Source organism: Myodes glareolus, chromosome 14 (assembly GCF_982192425.1).
Source record: "Myodes glareolus chromosome 14, mMyoGla1.1, whole genome shotgun sequence".
NCBI classification, from domain to species: Eukaryota; Metazoa; Chordata; class Mammalia; order Rodentia; family Cricetidae; genus Myodes; species Myodes glareolus.
Genome location: NC_142039.1, coordinates 50,188,141 through 50,210,754, shown reverse-complemented (window position 1 = coordinate 50,210,754; position 22,614 = coordinate 50,188,141). Strand labels below are relative to the sequence as shown.

At 42.3% G+C, this 22,614-nt stretch overlaps 2 protein-coding genes and 1 pseudogene across 5 annotated transcripts in view; all 3 read right to left on the bottom strand.

The window, feature by feature from the left end:
- The window catches only part of LOC125397621 (serpin B9-like), a 242,101-nt gene that overhangs the window by 34,476 nt on the left and 185,011 nt on the right, over positions 1-22,614 (bottom strand). The gene's annotated exons all lie outside the window — the stretch shown is intronic.
- LOC148119867 (serpin B6-like) overlaps positions 10,283-22,614 on the bottom strand; it is a 41,244-nt gene continuing 28,912 nt past the window's right edge. For all 4 annotated transcript variants that reach the window (XM_087896497.1, XM_087896499.1, XM_087896498.1 and 1 more), the window contains 2 exons: positions 11,111-11,266; positions 10,283-10,769 (listed from right to left, as the gene is read on the bottom strand). In XM_087896497.1, the coding sequence (XP_087752623.1) occupies positions 10,377-10,769; positions 11,111-11,266 (549 nt within the window). In that variant the 3' untranslated portion in view covers positions 10,283-10,376. The remainder of the gene's footprint in view (positions 10,770-11,110; positions 11,267-22,614) is intronic.
- Positions 11,279-22,602, bottom strand: LOC146892023 (nucleoside diphosphate kinase B pseudogene; annotated as a pseudogene).

The following is a 22,614-nucleotide window of genomic DNA, read 5'->3' as shown; positions in this document are numbered from 1 at the left end:
GCCTTGCTGGGAAACAGGACCATTAGAGACTTCTCTCACACACACGTGATCAGTTCACACCATCTACAGGATCACACATCTAGTTCTCCCCAAAGTCAAGATTTCATTCTGCTGAGCCCGAGAGCTCACTCAATTTCCCACTCCCTGTGGCACACTCAGTCTAGAAAGCCTTCTTTTCCATGTGCTCTCCTTCCCGGATTATGGATGCCCAGATTTCCTCTAATCTCTTCCTCCCAGAAGTTTTCTGATGCCATTGGCTTCTCCAGGGCACTCATTTTCTGTGACTTGGCTCCATGTTTCCACTGTAGAAAGGAGCGGTGGGCCGCTTCCTGCCGCCTGCCTCACAGCTAGCTTTACCCCTGAAATAATTACACGGAAACTGTATTCTTTTAAAACACTGCCTGGCCCATCATCTGTAGCCTCTTATTGGCTAACTCTTACATATTGATCTAACCCATTTCTAATAATCTGTGCACCATGAGGTCGTGGCTTACCGGCATGAGTCTAGTCAGTGTCCGTCTTGGGAAGGGGAATCATGGCGACTGCCTCATTGCCTTCTTCCCAACATTGTGTTCTGTCTACTCCACCTATCTAAGCTGCTGTCCTATCAAAAGCCAAGGCAGTTTCTTTATTAACCAATGAAAGTAACACATAGACGGTTAACCCTCCTCCATCATTCCACAAAGGCTGCTCATACCACTGTCTTCTAACCCCTGACCCAGCAGGAAGTGACAGCAGCTGAAGGGACATCAGCTTGAGGCTTTCTTTCTCATCTTGCTTGAGGGAACGGTTGGGTCATTTACGTGCAGCATCTGCTTCCTCAGTCACCCTGTGTTCTCCACCCCGAGGGGATTTCAACCTTCCCTGTCCCTTAGGTTTCTCTAGCTCCTCTGCTTTCAAGGCTGTTGCAAATGTCCTTACTCTGAAACTTCAGCCATATGAGCCTCTATTACTCTCCAAGGCTCTAATGCTAGTACAGCTACTGACAAACCACACGATAGACACACTCATTAGACCATTCAAACTACAAAAAGTTGATTGTACAAAGTTTAAACAAAGGAAGTGTTTGGGGTCCTACATTCCAGGGCAGGGGCGTATGGATTAGGAATGTTAGGCAGAACAAACAGAGATACAAAAGAAAGGACAAAGACACAGAATAGAGTCAGGAGGGCAAGCCAGTGAATACTGAATTCACTCGTGTTTATTTTCCATGTGTTTTATAAACCCCAATCACAAAGGGGAAGCGGGGGAAGGCAAGACTTATTTACCATGATACAAACAACGGACAAGTGAAGTAATTACCTCTTCAATACTTAAAACATTGAGTAACTATATCTTGAGTTAAGTATTCTGTTGTTTAGGCAGAACATTCAGTGGCCACACCTTAGGCCAAGCATCCTATAGGTAGTCACTCCCTGAGTCAAACCTCCTGTCATAACCTTGAAGGAGCAATAATAGGCCTGAACTCTCTGACCTTTGGTTAAGGTGGAACAGATTCACAGCCATGGGCTCTGACAGAAAGTGAAGGAGCAGGACACCCATGAATGCCCTCATGTTTTGATGGAGAAGAGAACCTACCACAGTAGGAGACGCCGCTGCTTTGCTCAGAAGTTAGTTTCCAAGTGGAGGAAAGGTGATCTCACCAAATGCTATTCTATTCTCTTGCCTCTGGGCATTCTATCCACTTACATAGCTCTCTGTCCTGGGCTTTCCTCACAGGCTTTGAAAAGCACCTCTGAATGATCATGGTGATGAACTCCAGAAATGCTGACTTTGGCTTCCTCAGAATGACCAGGCATTCAATATTAATGAAAAAAAAAATAGTAACTCCAGGCTGGAGATGCTGTTGAATTGGTCAAACAGTAACCTAGCATATGCAGAGTTTCCGAATTCCATCTCCAGAGCTCCCTAAGCTGTATGGTGGTACAAGCCTGCAATCCCAGCGCTAGGAAGGAAGAGGCTGGAAAGATCAGAGTTACAAGATCATCCATATTAGTTTTTCTCAAGTTTAACCTCTAAATGGAAAGGAAACTTCATTTTGTTCTTTCCTATATTTACCAGGATCTAAGTTTCTCATATGTTAGTGATTTTTCTATATGGAAAAGCAGAGTCAAATCTTAAAATCCAGATGACATCGTGTGTCCACAACAACTCTCCCTTGCTGAATCAGATACCCATGTAACTAGACAGTAAATTCTGGCTCAAGGCAGTCTGTAGATGTTTTTGGTATAAATGTACCTTAAGTTTCATTTTCTCTTCTGTTTTATTGGCACCATAGTAAAGGAGCTGGAAAATAGCTAATACAGAGATGGTTTAAAAGTATTTTCTGCCCTACTTTAAAAAAAAAAAACCACGCACACACACACACACACACACATATAGTTTGTTTGTTTTGAAATAATGTCTCACTCTGTAGCCCTGGCAGCCTGGAATTCACTTTGTAGGCCAGACTGGCCTTGAATTCACAGAGCTATGCCTGCTTACGCCTCCTCAGAACTGGGATCAAAGACTTGGATCTCCAAATCGGGTACCTAATTATTGTTTTCATATGACTAACTGGTCAAATTTATATTTATGCATTGTACATCACTCTAAATCAAGATATGAAAAAAAGCAAAGTCATGGCTCAGCATTGTATGTGTTACAAGTGTGCGGGCGGGGGGGGGAGCAACATAAATCTTTGGAACAGGAATGGAGTGAAGGTCACAGTTGAGGGATTCAGAATGGGGACAGTCTCCAGGATCTTTATCCTCCTGAACCATGCTGCCTACCTGCCTGGAGTTAGCTTCAGTCCTCTGAGACCCATCCTCCGTTCCATTTAGCCATAAGGAGAAAAGAAAGGACAGAGAGGGGTTTTTACTTATCTCTCCCTTCTCTCACTCTAGCCAGTCTGCACACAGCAGTATTACAGAACTCTCTTTTCTCTGGTCTTTTGTTCCATGGCCACGAGGAAGAAAGCATGTGCACAACAGGAGCATGTTTTTCTTCAAGCAAATGGCCTTGGTGTTTCCATGTCAATCAATAATGTAGAATATTTATCACAAGCTTACAACCAGTCCAGCCACCGAAGACAGATAACTGAGACCCTGATGGGGTGAGGCAGGGAATCAAAGGAGAAGCAGATATCAGGGTAGATGATGAACAGACTTAACCTGATATAAGGAGAATGATTGAGAGAGAGGAGGAGACAGAGGGAGAGAGGAGGAAGAAGCTATAATAAACTCAAAATTATAATGCAAAAGTGTAACTGGGTATTACTTAAGCCAGAACAGTGACACCTCATATCATACTCTTCTGCAATCTTCTTGTCTTTTTTCAAAAATAAGTAAACGTTATTTATATAAACAAAGTTCCCTCCATTAAAGGCTTAGTACCCAGTAGTTGCTACAACCACCTATCTTCCTTCTGGTCATTTTCTGGCTTCCAGGAACTTAGCAGTTCCCCGTGCTACACCTTCCCTGCCATGATATGTCATGCTGTCACAGGCTCAAAAGTCATTGAGGCCAGTGAGCCTTAGCTTGAAACCTCCAAAGTCGCGCCAAATAAGCCCTATGCCTTTATAGGTCGATTAGCTAGAGCGTTCCCTTATAAACATGAAGAGCTGACTAACACTGTGAAGTTAAGAGTCTAAGCCTGCTTCAGAATTTACAGGTAGCAAGAAATTGATAAAATCAGAGTTGGAGCCCAGGGATTGATAGAGAGCTATCTATATTCCCAAGTATGGCGGAACACCTACTACTTTCTTGTTCTTTCTGTCTGATGTAGCTAGTTAAAAGGAAAAAAAACTAAACAAAACCTCTATTTTCACACATTGTAAGGAACTGATAACTCACTCAGTTTGGAGGTCACACAGATGGACAATGTATTACAATGTATTACTACCCTCATATTTGCTTTTCTGTAGAGAACCCTTTAGCCATATAGTATTCAGGGACATGGCCATCTGCTTTGTTGAAAACACTGACTCTTCCTTGATCTTTCAGATAATGGGTGCCTGGAATGGATGCAAAGGCTTGGTCATCACGTTGTGTCATAACCTTTGCTGCTTTAACCTTTGAGTTGGAGACTTCTGCTCAGTTCTGCATGCAGATGTGCTGATCATCAGGGGAGCGCTTCCTTCTAAAATTGTGAATCAAGGTTGATCACCTAGACTTGACTAATCTCTCCCTCCCACTTTAAAGCCAATGACACCAAACAGCTGTCTGACAGGAAATGACAGGCCACAGAAAGAATGTGGGAGGGTTGCAGGAAGATCTTTCCTATTCCCAGAAAACACACACACACACACACACACACACCTCTCCTTTGTTCACTTGCTTTCTTCTCTCCCAGATCTTTTTAAAGAAACTGATTTTTAATTCATTAATCAGGTTGTAAGTATTGATAATATTTCCATGCTTTGTTTATTAGTGAATATGCTGCCATGAGCTTCGTGCACCTGTTTTGGTGTGGTTAAATACTTTGAGCTTTCTTGAATACATACCTGAACTGGGATTGTTGGGCACCATGGCGGCTCCCTATTTAACACTCTGAGGACCTCTTAGATCCTTCTCTAAAGCCAATGTGGAATTTTACATTCTCATGGAGACACCTTTCTAACATATATTATTAGAAATTCCCATCTCATATTTTACTTTTTGAATTAGCATACAATGTAGATAACATCAAGGTTTACATAGTACATTGCATAGCATCATGCTGCTTTCAAACAAAGTATGTTTGAGTACTTTCACCTGTTTTCCTACCTGCCCCCACTTCTCTGACCCCTTAAGGCAAAACACCCCTAGTCTCTTTTATGCTTTCATGTTATCTATGTCCTTGAGGCCCCTCTTTTTATCCCCCTTCATTTCTTCTCTACCACCCATAGGCTCTACTCACATCTACATCCATTCATCTAGAGGCACATCTATATTTCAAGCTGTTTTGCTTTTCGGACCTTCAGGTTGAACTCCGATTTCTGTGCCTGGGTTCTTAGTAATCATGCTACACCTTTTGGGTTACTCCGTACAGGTAGTAGACTGTGGTTATACAAAGAACAAATAAAACCTTTCCTTATAATTTTCTTGGCTTGTTGCCAAGTGAAGGAAAATTTTTTTCTTTATGCCTTTGCTATTAATATGGTGTTGCTTACAAAATTCTGAGGCTTCTATCAGATTTCCTACCAATAGATGATAAATTTCATCATTGCCTCATGTTAGAGGAACTGGTAGACCCATATGGGATCTAATATGTGTTATCTACAAGGGATGATTTCTATTTAGGATTACTTGTTGTAGTTGAATAAATACCAAATTTAATTCTGAATCATCTGAAACAAGTTTAGCAGATTCACTATGTAAAACAACTCTTTCTGCATATTGAGAGTCAGTAGCTACGTTAAGAGGTTCTAGAAAATCTAGTAATACCATGAGAATAGCATATTATTTTGACTTTTAAATGGAATCCTAGGACTTTGAGCCACTTATTTTTCCTGACTTATAACCTGCCTTTCATGATTTGTTTTCATTCATATAGAATGTAGGAGCTTGAGAAATCAGTGTTCCTCATACCAAGTAAGGGAGAATCCAATTAGTTATTTTTATAAACCAAAGTTTCTTGTTTTGAGGATATTTTTGTTAATCTCTCCCAAAAATTACTGTAAGCTTTTTACCAATGTTCATTTTTTTCCAAAATGAGAACAAATTTATCATTAGTAAAAGGTACCACAATTTCTATGGGGTCAGTTCCCATTAATTGGTAAAATCTCAAATATTTAGAATTGATTCAGAAACTGTTTTTATATAGATTCTTAATTTTTTACTCTATTTTTGTGACAAAAATATTCTAAAATATTATCTTCTCTCTGCATAAGAGTCCCTGTGGAAGAATGCACAGAAGGTAAAATAACCAGAATACAACCAAGTTCTGGATTCAAGAGATCCACATATGCACTTCGTTATTTATTTTCTACCAGAATCAATTCTCTCTCTACAGGGCAAGGCCAGTTCAGGCACCCTCTCTTCTATTTCTTACAGTCTTAACTGGGGTCATCCTTGTGGGTTCCTGGTTATTTCCCTAGTACCAGGTGTCTTGCTAGCCCCATAATGGCTCCCTCAATCAAGATATCTCTTTCCTTGCTCTCATCTCTGTCCTTCCTCCATCTTGACTATCCCATTCCCTCAAGTTCTCCTCAACCCTCCCCTTCTCCCCTTCCTTCTACCCCGTACACCCATGTGCTCTCTTAACACATAGAATATAAAATATCCCCAATCTGCCACTGATAGATAATGAAAGACACAAATTATCTATCTGTGACAGATTGGGGATATTTTATACTCTATGTTTTAAGAGAGCATTTGTATTCCGTATTTTAGAAAGGAACAAAGACAAAATATATCCTATATTAAAAGAACACTGAAACCTGACATGGCAGAAATGAAGCTACCTGTATACATTGTAAGTAGTCAAGTATGTACATGTTGCTAACAGTTTGTTGTTTTCAGATAACTTGGATGTAATTCAGAAGGCGACCCAGGAGGACAAGTGAGACTCCATAGTCTTAGTGCATGTGAACACTCTCACTATCCAAAAGGAGATGATAATAAATGCATAGGAATAGGTTTTTCTTGCAGAGGGTCAGGGTTCAATTGCCAGCACCCACATGGCTGTCTGCTCACAACTGTCTGTAATGTCATGCCGAGTGAACCTGATGCCTTCCTCTGGCTTCCTTGAGTACTGCGTGCACATGATACACAGACATACATTCAAGCAAAACACGTATATACATAAAACAAATGGAAAAATTCCTAGTAGGATGTGTCTCTGCTCATTGCTTCTACTGTGATAGATATCATAATCTAACTTGTCCCAGTTACAAATCTGTGTTTTGGCTGTAACATGGTCACAACAGATTGCCTAGCCAATAACCAGTCACATTAGGATGGCAGGCAGGGGTATAAAACTTTAATATCAGCTCCAGGATATATTTATAATTAGAGGGTGTCATGGACCATCCAGAAATACACACGAGGAAAATGACTTTCCGTGACGAAGAACTCCCACTGGAGACCCCCAGGCATCCCAACTGGTCCTGAATCCAAAGATGACCAGGGCATGTAGAAATATAAGAAGGAACTCAGCTCTAGAGAAGAGACCCTGAGAACTGTTTGTATTCCTGTTCTACATGGTTCCTTGTGAGTGAAAGGAATTACTTGGAGGCTGTGATGGTGAAGAGACTCCCTCATCCCTGGGGAATGCCATCATTTGAGAGGATACTGGAAACCTGGAAAGGTATATGTGGGCTAGGAGTACAGTATGTGATTTAAGGTCAGCTGAGTGAAGAAATAGTTTCAAGGTTGTCCAGGGAGGCTGGTGAAGAAGAAAAGTGAAATATTTGGGGAGAGAGCTGTTTGTTTCAGTGCTAGTGTTCAGACTCAATCCTTGCACAAGCCAGGCTAGTGTTCAGACTCACTGTCTTGCACAAGCTAGGCTAGTGTTCAGACTCAGTGCCTTGCACAAGCCAGGCTAGTGTTTAGACTCAGTGCTTTGCACAAGCTAAGCTAGTGTTCAGACTCAAGCCTTGCACAAGCCAGGCTAGTGTTCAGATTCAGTGCTTTGCACAAGCCAGGCTGGCAATCTATCAGTTAGTTAAATCTCCAACATGAAAGATGGTTTGGGTTTTGATTTTTTAAACAGAAAAGGCCAAAATATGAGAGGAAAGCCCATAGTCCTCTGGAAGAGGAACCAATAAGAGTAAATCATGTGGGACTTACTCATCTGTGACAGAAGAAACAAAGCTGAGTACTTATGTCACCATGCCCTCCTGGCTAGTCTTGTGCCGAACGATGAATCTTCATTTTCTCCATGCCCACCTTGGATCTCCATCTCTTCCATCTCCCAGTACTTACCATTAGCACCATGCAACCTGAAATATCTCTCTTTCCACCCTCTCTCCTTTCTTTCTCCCTCTTAAGTCTGAATCAGGTACTATCTACTTCCTTTGAAAGTCTTCCAGTATAAGAATCACACCAAAGACTTTCTAAAGACATTGATGGCACAGACCTACTTCTTGGGCAGTATTGCCTAAATCTAGTCCAGATGGGGTTTTGTTGTTTCTTCAGTTAAAGCAATGTGCCTCATCATGATGGCAAGTCTGTCAGCACACAGCTCTGTAATATAGGAAGTCATGCTACTGGCATCTGTGTAGATGAACAAAGAGTCAAGATGCAGTTTGAATCCACGTATCACCAACTCCAACATCTATGCTACCCTGCTTGGAGAAAGGGGAGACCTCCCAGGACCTGTAGTTGGATGCAGGCACTCAGGTAGGAGCATCAGAAGCAATTCCTGGGAGTCATCCTTGATGTGTCAGGGGTGCGCAAAGGCCCTCACCCCAGGAAATCTTAAAGGAACATCACTTCTATCATTCTGGAGGAACACTGGTGAGTAAAGCAGCTATAGGGTAAGCTTCTACTTGATTAATTAAAGTAAAATAAGTGCTCCTGTTGTGGGTCTATCAACCACAGGGCACTTTAGGGTGAGAGAGCTATTTTGGCATCTGTTAAGTTAACCAAATGATTTAAGCTTTTATTCTGTCTAACAGAAATATGGCATTGGTTTAACCATTGTTAAACTTTATCAATTTAACAATTGATAAAACAATTGAATAACATTGTTGTATCAATTTTATATTCCTGGGATAAACTCACACTTTCATGTGATCCTTGGATTGTCAAGTCTGGACTTAACGTACATAAGTGCATTAGTTAGCGTCCCTGTCATTGTGACGAACCTGAGGCAGTCACCTCATGAGGAGAAGAGTTTGTTCCGGTTCCTGGTTTAGAGGTTTCAGTCTATGATCAGTTGGGACAGAGAATCATGGTGCAACAACAAAAGGTAGAGGAAGCTGCTCATCTCATCTCAAGTGGATGGGGGGAGGGGCTTGAAAAAAAGGCAAGGTGAGCCATCACTTCAAGTGCACACTCAAGTTATCTAAGCTTCTTCTACTAAACCCCAACTCCTAAATGTTTCAATACCACAAGGGCCTCATTTGAGACTGAATCTTTAACACATGGGCCTTTGAGGAGCAATCCATGTCCAAACAACAGCAGTAAGAAGTTAAAGTATGTCTCTGCACAGTCTGGGTGATTTGTGCCTAACTATCACACTCAGAGTCCTCGTGAGAATTTAAATGCAGCTTCCATCAGACTGCAGGGCTTTTCCTGTGTCCCAGATGCAGATGTCCTCAGAGTTGGAGCCAAGAAGACATTTGCAATATAGTTGTGCTGTTATATAATTTCTGGGACTGAAGGGGTGTTTGTAGGTTCAAATGAAAGGCAATGAAACAGGTCATCCTTCATTTGAGAGGTTTATAGGGGAGTAATTAACATCACAACAGAGGCATACGCACATATACACACACAGACCATATGCACATACACAACACACTCGTACACATACATAAACAAAGACATACATACATACAGAGAGAGAGAAAGAGAGAGAGAGAGAGAGAGAGAGAGAGAGAGAGAGAGAGAAAGAGAGGTGTGGCACGATTAATTAAAAACTCAGACACAGAAATGGGGTTCAACCTGGGAAGGTCAGAAAAGCAAAACAGTCAGCTACCGGCTCTTACCTCAGTCCGAAATGGTGATCCTGCCTTCAAGAATCTCAGAATAAGACTGTGTCTGAGAGCTGTCTCCTCCTATTTTGTATTCCTCTCTAGTGCTGGGATTAAAAGTGTGTACCACTACAGCCCGGTTTCTATGGCAAACTAGTGTGGCTACTAGGATTAAAGGTGTGTGTCACCACTGCCTGGTCTATAAGGATGACCTGTGTGGCAGTTTTACTCTCTGAACTTCTGGCAAACTTTATTTGTTAAAATACAAATGAAAGAGAGAGAGAGAGAGAGAGAGAGAGAGAGAGAGAGAGAGAGAGAGAGAGAGAGAGAGTGATGATGGTGTTCTAAAGATTTGTTAATAACAAATCTGAATCTCACATACTGTTGTTACAGTGCCATCCTCTAGGGGGCCCCACTAAAGCAGTACAGAAGTCCCAACTATGTTCTGCAGCTTCCAGAACCATGAACTAAACACTTCTTCTGTATAAAGCGTCCAGAATCAGATATTTTCTTTTCTTTTTGTTTCATCTTAATTTGTTTTTGCTTGCTTGTTGGTTTGTTTTTAATGGTCTCATGTAGCCCAGGCTTGCTTTGAATTTGCTATATACCTAAGACTGCCTTTGCTTGACTTCTGATCATTTCAACTTCATCAGCTAGATTTACAGGTATGTGCCACCAAGCACAGACTTGTCACAACATTTATTAATCCACAGACAAATCATGGAACATGGGAGAGGGACTACGCAAAGGTGGTGGGCTGACTCAGCAGCACCCTCTCTCAAGGAGAGGAGAACCGGCCACAGAACACAATCCCCTTGGTCTTGCAGTGCTGGATGAAGAAAAGGAAGGGGTGGTCTGCACAGAAGTAGGGGGGCATGCACTTAAAAACTACACTGGAGGTGGCAGCCGCAGCCTCTGTGCCCTCCTCATTGACCTCCACAAAGGACTTATGCACAACCCTGGACAAAAACAAGCCTTGCTTGGAAGATATTCCAGAAAAGTCTGCCCTGCCCTCAAAGGCATCGGTCATGCCCAGCTTGCACAGGAAGTTCTTCATGTCATAATTCTCCTCCAGCTTAAACCGTGGGAGGAAAACCTCCACCTCTTCTTCGTCCATCATATCCAGCCTCGTCCACTCTGTGAATTTCTCATAAGTCATTTCCTTTTCCACCTAGAAGAGAGTTGGACACTTTAGGACAATGTTGTTACATGGGGCACTTGAGACGATGGGGAGGCTCTACACTGCCCAGGGACTTGTGGCTTTAAGTTAATATAGTAGCTGGGCGAGGTAGGGTTCAGCTCAGTGGTGAGTGTTTGTCAAGCAGACTCCAGTGTTTGTCAAGCAGACCCCAGTGTTTATCAAGCAGACTCCAGGTTCTGGGTTCTACCCCAGCCTCACAAACAAATGGAAGATAAAAACATGATCATGGGAGCCTAGGAGAGCCGCCCCTGCAGAAACACAAATGCCACTCTTTCTCCCTCACAGCTCCACCAAGGTCTCGTGATTTTTACCGTTTTTAGTTCAACGTGCTCATCTGGAAGCATGATGATCATGTTCAGCTCGTTGCCAGCATAGGGAAGTAACAGAATCGCAGTGGATATCTCTTCCACATAGGTCATCTTAAAGGAAGACTTCTTAAACATCATTTGCACAGGTTTCTCCTCATTCTGTGAAGAATGGATAAATATGAAGTTGAAAGGAGACACGATGGATACTTTGGGCAACAGAGGCAGCCACTCTATGCCTCCAGGAGCACTTTGATAAAGCTTCCATAATATCCCATCAGCCCCTCAACCTCTAGAGTAATTTAGAGCTTACATGTGCCTCAAAGAACCCATTTAAGGCTTGGTCCTCAGAGTAGAGTTTTGGGAGGGAGTAGAATCTTAAAGATATGGGTCCTAGTAGGGGGTGTTTAGGTCGTTGGGATGCGCCCTTGAAAGGGATTGGAGAATCCTGACCTCTTTTTCCTTTCTTTCACTTTCTGTCCTTGAGGCAAACCTTTTTGCTTCCTATCGGATCCCACCATCACCAGTCAGAACTCCTATTACAGGCTTAAATCACGGATTCATCTCATTAGGAAATGGAATTCCTAAAAATGAGTCAAATGAACCTTTTCTCTTCTTAAATCGATTATCTCCATATCTGTTGATACAGTGTCAGGAAACTGACCGGCCCAGTCTCCAAATAAGTGTGATGTCCTATGCCAACAATTCTTTTCTGCGGGGGATCTCATTTATTCTCATGACTTTGAACATAATTCCCAAATTCACTGTTTTAGCCTGGACTTCTCTCCTAGGACTTTACACATACATTTTAATTCCTGTCTGACTTTTTCACTTAGTAAGAAAATCCCACCTTAAGATGTAACCACAAGCTCTGTACTTTCCTTTGCAAATCTGGTCTCCCTACAATTATTCCCTGTCTTAGTCAGTGTTCTATTTCTGTGAGGAATAGAGCTACAGCAACTCTTATAAAGGAAAACATGTCATTGGGTCCTACAGTTTAAGAGGTTTAGTCCATTATCATCATGGCAAGAAGCACGGATGGGCAGGCAGACATGGTGCTGTAGACGGAGCCAAGAGTGCTACATCTGGGTCAGCGAGCAGCAGGGAGAGAGAGAGCCTCTGGGCCTGGCTTAGGTATTTGAAACCCCAAAGTGACACACTTTCTCCATCAAGGTCACACCTACTCCGCAAGGCCACATCACTTTTTTTCCAGTTCTAAAGTTTTTATTGGTTTAGAAGAGATGATCCATTCATTCTGGGGAATGAAGAGCTGAGCCTAGGGATCCACCAGTAATGCTGGAAAGGACCCAGAGCTATCCACCTCAACTCACATACCCAGTCATGAGCACAAGACTTGTAGTCAATCAATCAGTTCTTCAAGCTGAAACCATAGACTGATCTCTTTCTCTGCCCTTCACACTTGAATCACTGCCATGAACAATGTTTCTGCCAACTTGAATGCAAAACCCCCCCTCAAACGGTGCCTGGCTTATCAACTGGATTGATCTCTCCCAGCATCGTGTGGCCTGTCTTCATCACATTGAGCCCCTCCCAGCTCATGGCCACCACAGGCCCTGACTTCATGTACTTTCCCAGCCCCAGGAAAAAAGGGTGGTCTTTTAGGTCAATGTGGTGCTGCTTCAGGTGCTCCTCAGAAGCCTGAAGGAACTTTATGGCCACCAGGTAGAGCCCCTTTTGCTCGAGGCGCTGGATGCTTTCACCCACCGGGTCATGCTGCATGCTGTCTGGCTTGACGGCCACAAAGGGACACTCGACATTCACCATGGTTCCACCAGTGTCAGCGATGAGCAATGGGAGCAGAAACCAGAGCCAAGGCCACGCCTCTTAATAATACTCCCTAAACATTCAAATATGAGTCTGAGAAGGCCATTCTTTTTTTTTATTTATTTATTTAGTATACAATATTCTGTGTGTGCCTGAAGGCCAGAAGAGGGCACCAGACCTCATTACAGATCGTTGTGAGCCACCATGTGGTTGCTGGGAATTGAACTCAGGACCTTTGGAAGAGCAGGCAATGCTCTTAGCCACTGAGCCATCTCTCCAGCCCCCGAGAAGGCCATTCTTATTTAAGCCATCACGTTGTCCCTCATACTCCTTCTAACTGACAAAACCATTACCTGTCTGTTGTAGGAATCTAGCAGAATCACCACACCAAGTGCAAACACTAGAACAGAATACTTGCATCTCACTGTATCTAAAGTAAATATCAGAATGAACAGCTGTTTTCTAGAAGGACTTTGACCTTGAAGAAGTCATGGTGGAAATCAGTGATTGCTTTCTGTGAGTTACAGAGTTGTTTTTCTGAAGCCGCGTTACAGCCTTTGCATAACTTTAGTCACCAGACTGCCCTGGCACACCTGGGGCTCTTGGGTTGTTGGGCACTGCAAACAGTTCACCATAAAGACTGAAGGGAAAGGGGTGTGGTGCTTTCCTTCAGAAAAACATACGGATTACATTAGGGACTTTGCTATGATGAACTTGTTTATCCAAAAAACAACTTTGTGTAACCATCAATAAATATGCCTTTGAACGGAGGGTCAAGGTTCAGTACATCAGAAGCTGTTCTTCCTTGCTGCCAAGGCCTAAAATTCATCTTGGAGTGATCATCTTTCTCTTATTGTCTCACACAACAATGAACATCATCATAATGTAAATCTCTGATATACAAATATCATTCCTTTCTCACACCCTGCATCTGCCTCATTCCCATATTACAACATCTGTCCCTTGGAAATAGAATCAAAATCTTGAAGGCGTAAGTCACAGACAATCCCACACCAGTTTGGAATTATGATTAATAGAATGGTTATTTATTCAAAGGGGAAAAAACTTACAGATTACCGTCCCAGACAACAGCCCCTCCGCGCGAACAGGAAAGGAGTCCAGGGGCCGGAAACGGAGCCGGAAGACAAAGACAGAGTGGAGGACAGCCGTTGCTTTTTTTAAAGGGAGAGAGACCACGCCCCAATGGGCTGGTAACTCAGAGGCGATTGGCTGAAGGAGCTGAAGGAACTCCCACAGCATCTCCCCCTTTTGTTTAAGTAAGAGAGTTCTAAGCCTACTACGCAATTATATACAATAAGTACAAACCTACGAAATTATATACAATAAATACAAATATCCTATTCTAACTAGCTTAAGTCTTGTATAACAAATAACTTGGCCAAGTCATGAAAGGAAAGTAACTACATTTATATAATCTTCAATCCCATCGAAGATCTGAGAAGGGAAATAATGTTATCTGAGTAATTAGGAAGTGCAATCAAACAACTTCCAGAACATGTACCAAATCGCAGAGACAACTGGCTACCTGGACAAACACCCAAAGTCACATTTGCAGCGTTGAAGCAACCAACTTTGGCTAAGGCCTGATGTAACTGACATACCATTTTCAAAGGCAAGAAACTTCAAAACTATCTTACCCTGTCTTGGCAGGATATGACAGTCTTGTTTTATCCATTTACGGATATTCTGTAACTCTGTCAGTAGTTGAGGTATGAGCATTTCTTTACCCAAAGGCCAGTTCTGCCAAGAAGAAAGGCTCCAGGTGGAGTGTCTTTGGTGCTCAACATTCTCTCGGGCATAGATCAGTGTTGCCAGGAGTGATTGTGTCTCCCTACCATAGAACTCTGAATTAGATTAAAGGCCATTTTCTACAGCTCTTTGAAGAGGTTGAAGATTATCTATCTATACTGAATATAATCTCTATATATCTAAAGAACCTGATTAGTCTAATTATAAATGACAAACTTAGATGACTGTTGATCTATATAATTCTCAATATCTATCTAACTTAAAAACTGAGATAATAAACAACTGTGCAATAAATGAGGACAATGTGACTTCCAAATATAAACAATGTGCAAGTATACATTGCAATATGGTAGATATATATATCAATACATAAACAATATATAAGTATCTTAATCAGAGGTAGAAGTATACAATGCAATATGGTAAATATACATATATCAATACAATATATATATATACAAATACATAAAAATGTTTTAAACAGAGGTAGAAGCATGAAGCATGCATGCATAAAATAGTCAACATAATTTAACTTTGTATCAATATATAAGAATCGATACCAATATGTTTGTCTAAAAGCAATAACTCACAAGTACAAATCTATTTATCCCATAATCCAATTATCCCTCTTTTTTTTTTTTAAGATTCCTGTGCTTATAAAATTCCTCCCCCAACCCTCAACCGTATACTAATTATAACCAACCCCTAAATGATGTCCCTAAACCCAAGGACAAACTTTACTGGGAGAGGGGACGTCGTTCTCTAGAATTACTTCCAGCTGTCATGGGGGCGATGTTCTTTCTGGGGGATCCTGTGAAAGTAAAATGATGGTTAAATTTCAAGATCAATGTCTTTTAAAATTGCAAATAGTCTCTGAGTATTTTGTGGAGGTCTGGCCAGAATGTTGTACAAGATGTGCACCATTTCAGCACGTTGGAACCGTCTTGTGCAGCTGGTACCCAAAACAGGTCTTGTAGTAGCGCTATCAGTATCATGACGTCATATCAACCAGGTGGAGTTGTTGTTATGGGGCCTCATCTTCTTCCTGGAAACTTCAAATGTCACTGTAGGAAAAACTCATTGTTCATTGTGGAAAACTTAAACATTAATTATATAGACATATACATGAATACCTATATTCAATGAGAGACATGATAGATATATTTAATGAAGGTATGATAGATATGAAGAAAAGTAAAGATGTTTTCTAAACTCATATTTCTTTCTGTCCCATATCATGGCTCTTGACATGAGACAGAAACTCCAGAAACTCTGGGTTTTTCTTTAAACAACAGGCTTGGAATTAGAGGGGGACTGAGCCAGAGTCCAACTCTAAAACCAGCTCTATAAATTTAGAAATATGATTTAGTATATGGTACTTACAGAACCTATTCAGTTTTCTTGATAGTCCCTATTGGGCCGTTATTTTCCATCTGTCAGTATTCAAATATCTTGAACTTTTCAAAGATCAGTGTTTTCCTGTGGAGATAAGAACAGAACCCTGCCCCCATTCTATATGCTTTTCTTACCACCTGTACGGTTATCATCATTGTAGATGCTGTCATTTCTCCTTTCCAAGAGGTTTCTCCTCTTCAAATCGAACCTTTATTAATTTTGATGGTATCCACAATTTTTCTTCTCCTGTGGAAACAAGAGCAAAACCCCTTCCCCAACGTAGCACATCTCCTGGCTTCCATTGAGAGGTCAGCACGTCTTTGAAATAAACAGGTTGGTTTAGTTCAGAAGTTTTTTCCATTATCCAATGCCTCTCTGCTGCTGTTGTTCCTTTCTCATTAGCATTAAGAAAATTCAAGGTTAATAAAGCATTATGCAATCTATTTCTGGGGGTATCTTTCGTCCCTTTCTGTTTGTTTAGCATATCCTTTATAGTACGATTTGATCTTTCTATAACTGCCTGACCTGTAGGATTATTTGGTATACCTGTAACGTGTTTTATATTATAATAAGCAAAGAAGCGTTTCATTTTCTTAGATACATATGCTGGACCATTGTCTGTCTTTATTTGTGCAGGTATACCCATGATGGCCATAACTTCCAATAAATGTGTGATTACCGAATCAGCCTTTTCTGAGCTCAGGGCAGTTGCCCATTGAAAACCTGAATACGTGTCTATGGTGTGGTGTACATATTTTAATTTTAAAAGATTATGCTGAATCTTTTCCGGTAAGCCACCACCTCGTGGTGCTACAGATTATTAGAAATGGGTTAATATCAAGATATGAGAGTTAGTCAGTAACTAACTCTCTAGAGATAATGGGCCAGGCAGTGCTTAAATGAATACAATTTGTGTGTTGTTATTTCTGGGACTAAGCTAGCCATGCAGGAGCCAGGCGGGATGAAAAGCAGGCCTGCCCGCAGCCCCTCACTACATATGGCGGCAACGTGTTGACAGCTGTATCCACATAAAGCCTGAGACAGTTTGGGAAGTAATTCTAAAACAAAATGACAGCATTACACGTGGTTTCTTGGTAGCAGCAATTTCTCGCATCGGCTCTGCTTGCTAGGGGCAAGCAAGGCTCTCATCTAAGAGAGGCTTCCTGACTCAGCTTTAGCTGCAAAACCTTGCAGCTCTTTTAGGAGGTCCTGCCACGAAACACTTAAATGGTGTTGGTGAAAAGCTGAATGCTTGCTTTTCATGGTTTTAGCAGTCACAGGAAAAAAGCTGTTTCGTTTTAAAATGCCGGTTTTCTGGGCTGTCCTGCCAGGGCAAACCTTGACTCTTTTAGGCAGGCAGTCCGACTGAGTGTGGTCTATGAGCAGAATGTTGCAGTTTGCTTGCTGGCAAGGACCTTAAAACGCCATAGAGTTGTGGCAGTGAACACAGCTCTGGCTGGTACCTCAGCCATGATGCTGGAAAGCTAAATAATGGGCTGGGTCTAACCGTCAAAGCCATGGTTTTAGACTCATGTGTTCAGAAAAAAGAGAGAGAGATACAGTAAAGAGAGGTTCAAAGACGAAGAAAACCTCTAAATGGTTTACTAAGTGTTAAAAATATATGCAGGCTAAGTTCTTATGGTAAAAGAAGAAGAAAGAAAGTAGTTGGGTGTGGTGGTACACACCTTTAATCCCAACACAAGGGAGGCAGAGGTAGATTGACCTCTGTGACCTCTAGGTGTGGTAGTACACGCCTTTAATCCCAATGCCTGGGAGGCAGAGACAGATCTCTGTGAGTTCAAGGTATGGCAGCACTTGCCTTTAATCCCAGCACTTGGGAGGCAGAGACAAGTGGATCTCTGTGAGTTCAAGGACAGCCTGGTCTACAGAGTTATTCCAGGACAAAGATATACAGAGAACCAGTCTCAAAAAGTAAAAGTAAAAATAAAAGAAATAGAGGTTAAAATAAAGCTACATAAAGATGGAAAATACACAGAGAATCTTGATACTGTATGCTATTATGCTCTCTTTGAATTGTTTGAATGCTGAGGAAGGAGCAACAGCTGCTAAAGGACTGTTGTTTATAAATACTGCTGAACTAACTCAAGATAGGTATTTTGAAAATACCTTGGCTTCAAAACTGAAGTCAAAAGGTTTGTTACTTTGGAGAAGAGATTTTGCTTTTGTTTCCACAGAAAATGAGAGGCTATGGATTCATTCTGAGTTAAGAAAAATCAAGTTCCATCAAGGGAGGCCACCTGAGAAATCTCCAACAGGAACAGATGGCCCAGATGTCTGAGTTATACATCCAGAACAGATTCAAGACTGCTGCCTGAGATGATCAAGACTCACAGGATACTTCAGTCAGGACTTGATTATAACTCTAAATTTTCTTTAGGTCCCCATAAGATCATCAGCGCCCCCAACCAGCAGGAAGTAGCCTGAAATACTACGCCCACATTCCCAACAAATGGACTATGGGTATTTTCCTTTGTTTAAAAAAAAAAAAGAGGGAAAGGGTGCGGGAGAATTGTCTGTATTCTGTCAATCATGCATTTTAATAAAACGCTGATTGGCCAGGCAGGAAGTATAGGTGGGTCAACCAGACAGGAAGTAGAGGCGGGGCAATGAAAATAGGATAAGGCTAAGGAGGAGGAAACTCCCTTAGCCATTCCTGTGCAGACCACCGAAGAGGCAACATGTAAGCCGTCACACTGAGAAAGGTACTGAGCCCATGTGGCTAACATAGATAAGTATGGTGGGGTAACATAAGTTATTAGAGCTAATAAGTAGCCAGAGCTAAGGGCCAATCAGTTTATAACCTTATGGAGTCCTGTGTGTGATTTTCTTTGGGCTTGCCCGGCTTTGGGGTACTGGGCAGGACAGAAACCCCAACAAGCCAGCCCTCATGTTACAAAATCTGACTTTTTAAAAAACTTCACTGTCATCAGTACAGCCCTGAGGTACTGTGATGGCCTCCTTGTCACTGACCTCAGCACAGCAGCCTGAGGTCCCAGCACAAGGCAATGGTTTAACTCCCCAGTATGGCAGGCTCTAGTGCAGTGGTTCTCCACCTGTGGGTTGCTACCCCTACAGTGGTTGCATACCAGATATCCTGCCTACCAGATATTTACATTATGACTTACAGTGGTAACACAATTACACTTATGAAACAGCGTCAGGGGCCATGAGAGATGCAGCAGGGGATAACTAATATTCAACAGGCCAGCCCACCAATGAGTGATTCTCTAATAGGAAGGCCCACCTGGTAAGGTCATGGACTTTCTGGCTGTGGAAACCAGTTTCTTCGTCTGTAGTTTCTCTCATGAGTCACTTTATTTCTTCCCTAAGAACTTCATTTCTTCCTTAAGAAAACCTTTGGGTGTTTTCCCACTGTGTGTGTGTTTATCTCATGAAAATATTCCATCTACTGGGCACATATATCTCTGGGTGATCAGGAAAATGGCTTTTAATTTGGCTGTATAATTTTGATATATAGGAAATATACTGGGACATGCTTCATAACTGGATCTATTTGTCCCATGAGGACTGTAGACACATAAGAGCCTGCTTTGTTCCTTTTTACTCAGAGTAATGCCAAAAATTAACAATGTCTTCTCAGTCTAACACAAACGTCACACAATTAGCTGACTTCTACCTCACAGCAAGTTTAAACTCGACTAAAAGGCTTTTGTAAATAGATCTGTAAGTCCCAGTCTCTGACCTCCATCTTTGGAGGCCCCGTCCCTGTGCCCACCAAACCTTGACCCCTCCCCGAAGGAGGGTCGAGGCAGCCCGCCAAAAACTTGACCACTTCCCCAGTCTATTTAAACTGCTCCCCTGGAAAGTCCCCTTGTGGCCTTCACTCCCCCTCCACCCTCCATGGTCACATTTGTGGCTTCCTGGTTTCCCTTGGGGCCACCCAAGAGCGCAGGAATCCCATTAAACCTGGATATTCTTTAATTTGGCTTGTTGAGACTTGGCTTGCTTGGGATTTTTTGTGTCGGCAGAGAGGTCATGTTAGGAAAATCCCTAACAAGATCAAATGTTTGAAACCTTACAACTATGTACAAGGTCAGAAACACAGACGTCCAAACAAGGTTACCAAGGAAAGCCTGCCGCATTCTTTGCTTGCCAGTCTGTTAACAAAAGGTTTATGTCAAAGCTTATCTCACTGTCCCTCCTGTCTGCTGGTCACTGTCTCATTTCTGTAACCTTGGACCCTTGTGTTGTCATGGCAATGGCTCACCTCCCTATCCCTTGTCCCATAAATGTGCTCTTGACCAAAGAGAAACAACTCTTGCAATTTCTTTATTGCTTCAAGGCTCCTGAAGGAGAAGAGTTTTTAAGAGTAGAATAAAAAGAAGCTAAGAGAAGAAGCTAGGAAAAGTTAGAAGTGGGATAGAATTAGGATAGAAGCAGAACAATAAAGAAACTGATACACAAAAGTATGCAGTGGAGAATTCATCTGCCCTCAGATTTTTCTAAGTCCTTCCACTTACCATAACATTCTCTCTGAACCCTGAGGGGGCACTGAGACTGGAACTTAAAAGCCCTTGTGAAAATAGCAATAAAAAATTTATGGATGCCACTCACCACAACATGGGTTGTAGTCAAGAGTCATCGCCTTAGGGAGCTTGAGAACCAGTGCTCTAGTGTGAGCATAAGTTGATAACCTGAGACAAACCTAGAATCACAACACAAGCTTGCCCTGCTTCCACTCCCCCTCGCCTCGGAACATGGAACCTCAGATCCTTGTGTCCTGGTATCTGCTCCCATCCATCTTCCCAGTGAAGGCTTCCTTCGTATCTTTCATCCGTAACCACACCCTATACTAGCTAGTTTGATGTCAACTTGACACAAGCTAGAGTCATCAGAGAGGAAGGAGCCTCAGTGGAGAAAAATGCCTCCCTCAGATCAGGCTGTAAGACATTTTTTAACTAGTGATCAATGTGGGAGGGCTCAGCCCATTGTGGGTGGTTTCATCCAATGGCTGGTAGTCCTGGGATCTATAAGAAAGCAGGCCAAGCAAGCCAGGGGAAGCAGGTCGATAACCAGCCCAAGCACAGCATCGTACTACCTCCACTGTATGTCTCAGGAGCACTTCCGTCAACCACAGTGTTCTTCCCTATGTTTATCTCTTACTGTTCTGCCTCAGGAAAAAGAACTTCACGTATGTGGGCACACTCAGCCAGTTAACACCTGGGACACAGCAGGTTCTCAAGTCACACCTGCTGACTACATTAGTGACAGCTAGTCAGCAGCAATGCTGAGGGCCAGGCAAAATTATCACCTTACTAGAAACAAAACAAAACAAAACAAAACTGCAGTTGAACCCGAAGTGACCATGTCCTCTATCCGTCTTCCTCGGTTCTTGACCATTCTTGTGATTTAATGCTAGAAACAACTACAAACTTTACTGGATATCTTGTGACCAACACAGCAAGAAGCTCTTCCGCAGTCGCAGTTCTCTGGCACAGCAGACTCTTCTGAACCAAATGGAGCAAATGTTCGGTCTTCGCCATGTCATGTCTGCCTAAACTAGCCCGGAGCCAAGCAGCTTCCTGGCCTTGTCTCTTCAGTCATGTCCCTGGCCTGCAGCTAGAACGCTTTACCAGGATGTTTGGATTCTTGATCCTGTGGCCCACGTAGTTTCTGTCACAACCGTGCTTGTCTGCTGCTGGAGCATCCATCAGTAACAAGCAGGAGTGTGTCCTAAAGAAACTCTGGGAAAACGGGCCTGGACTGGCTTTTGGCCATAACCCACAAGGAGTTGATCTCTGCCTTGGGCAATTTCTCCCCATATGTCTCCAGTACCTAAAGCATCCAATCATGTAATATAAAAGTAATTTAATGATTCACTGATTTGTGTCTGTAATTCCTATTCATTTAGTAATGTAGAATATAAACAAAAATCTGTTTCAATACAAGATCTTGTGGTTTTGGTCCTGCAGCTACTGTAAGTACATTATACTGGTAATTATCATGGGCTGTTTGAACTTACTCAGCAGCTCTCTCTGGAAGAGATGTTGCCTCTCCCTTCCACCCATGTTTCCAAACCAAACATGTTTATGTCAAGTATTCTCCTAGGCTCCTGGTCTATGATCAGCTGTCCCCCTCCTCCCAGATCTGACAGGAAATGCAAAACGGTCCAAGACTATAAATACTGTGTCCCTGAGAACAGTTAGAAGGTAAGCTGCTTCCAACAGATGTTTCTAGTGTTTATGCCATGATATAAAAGTACCCACAGTGGGAAAGAAAAGTTCTACCATGGAAACCTCAGCCACGGAGAGAAAGTTCAGTTGGGTTTCAGATGACTGCTTCAGCCTCCCAGGAGGTTTCTACTGGGTGTTTTAAGCCCCTATTTGGTGGTGTTATCTCCATCTGTTGTTATTTAGTCTTGTACTGTAAAGCCTCACAGAAGCCACTTTCTGTTCTGTCTGGGACTCTCAATGAGGAACTCTAGCTGGCTCTCTTATGGGACACCCTGCTCCACCTGGAGTTCCTTTCCTTGGGAACGCCAGCTGATTGCTTTATTTAGTGGGGGCTTTCCCCCCACT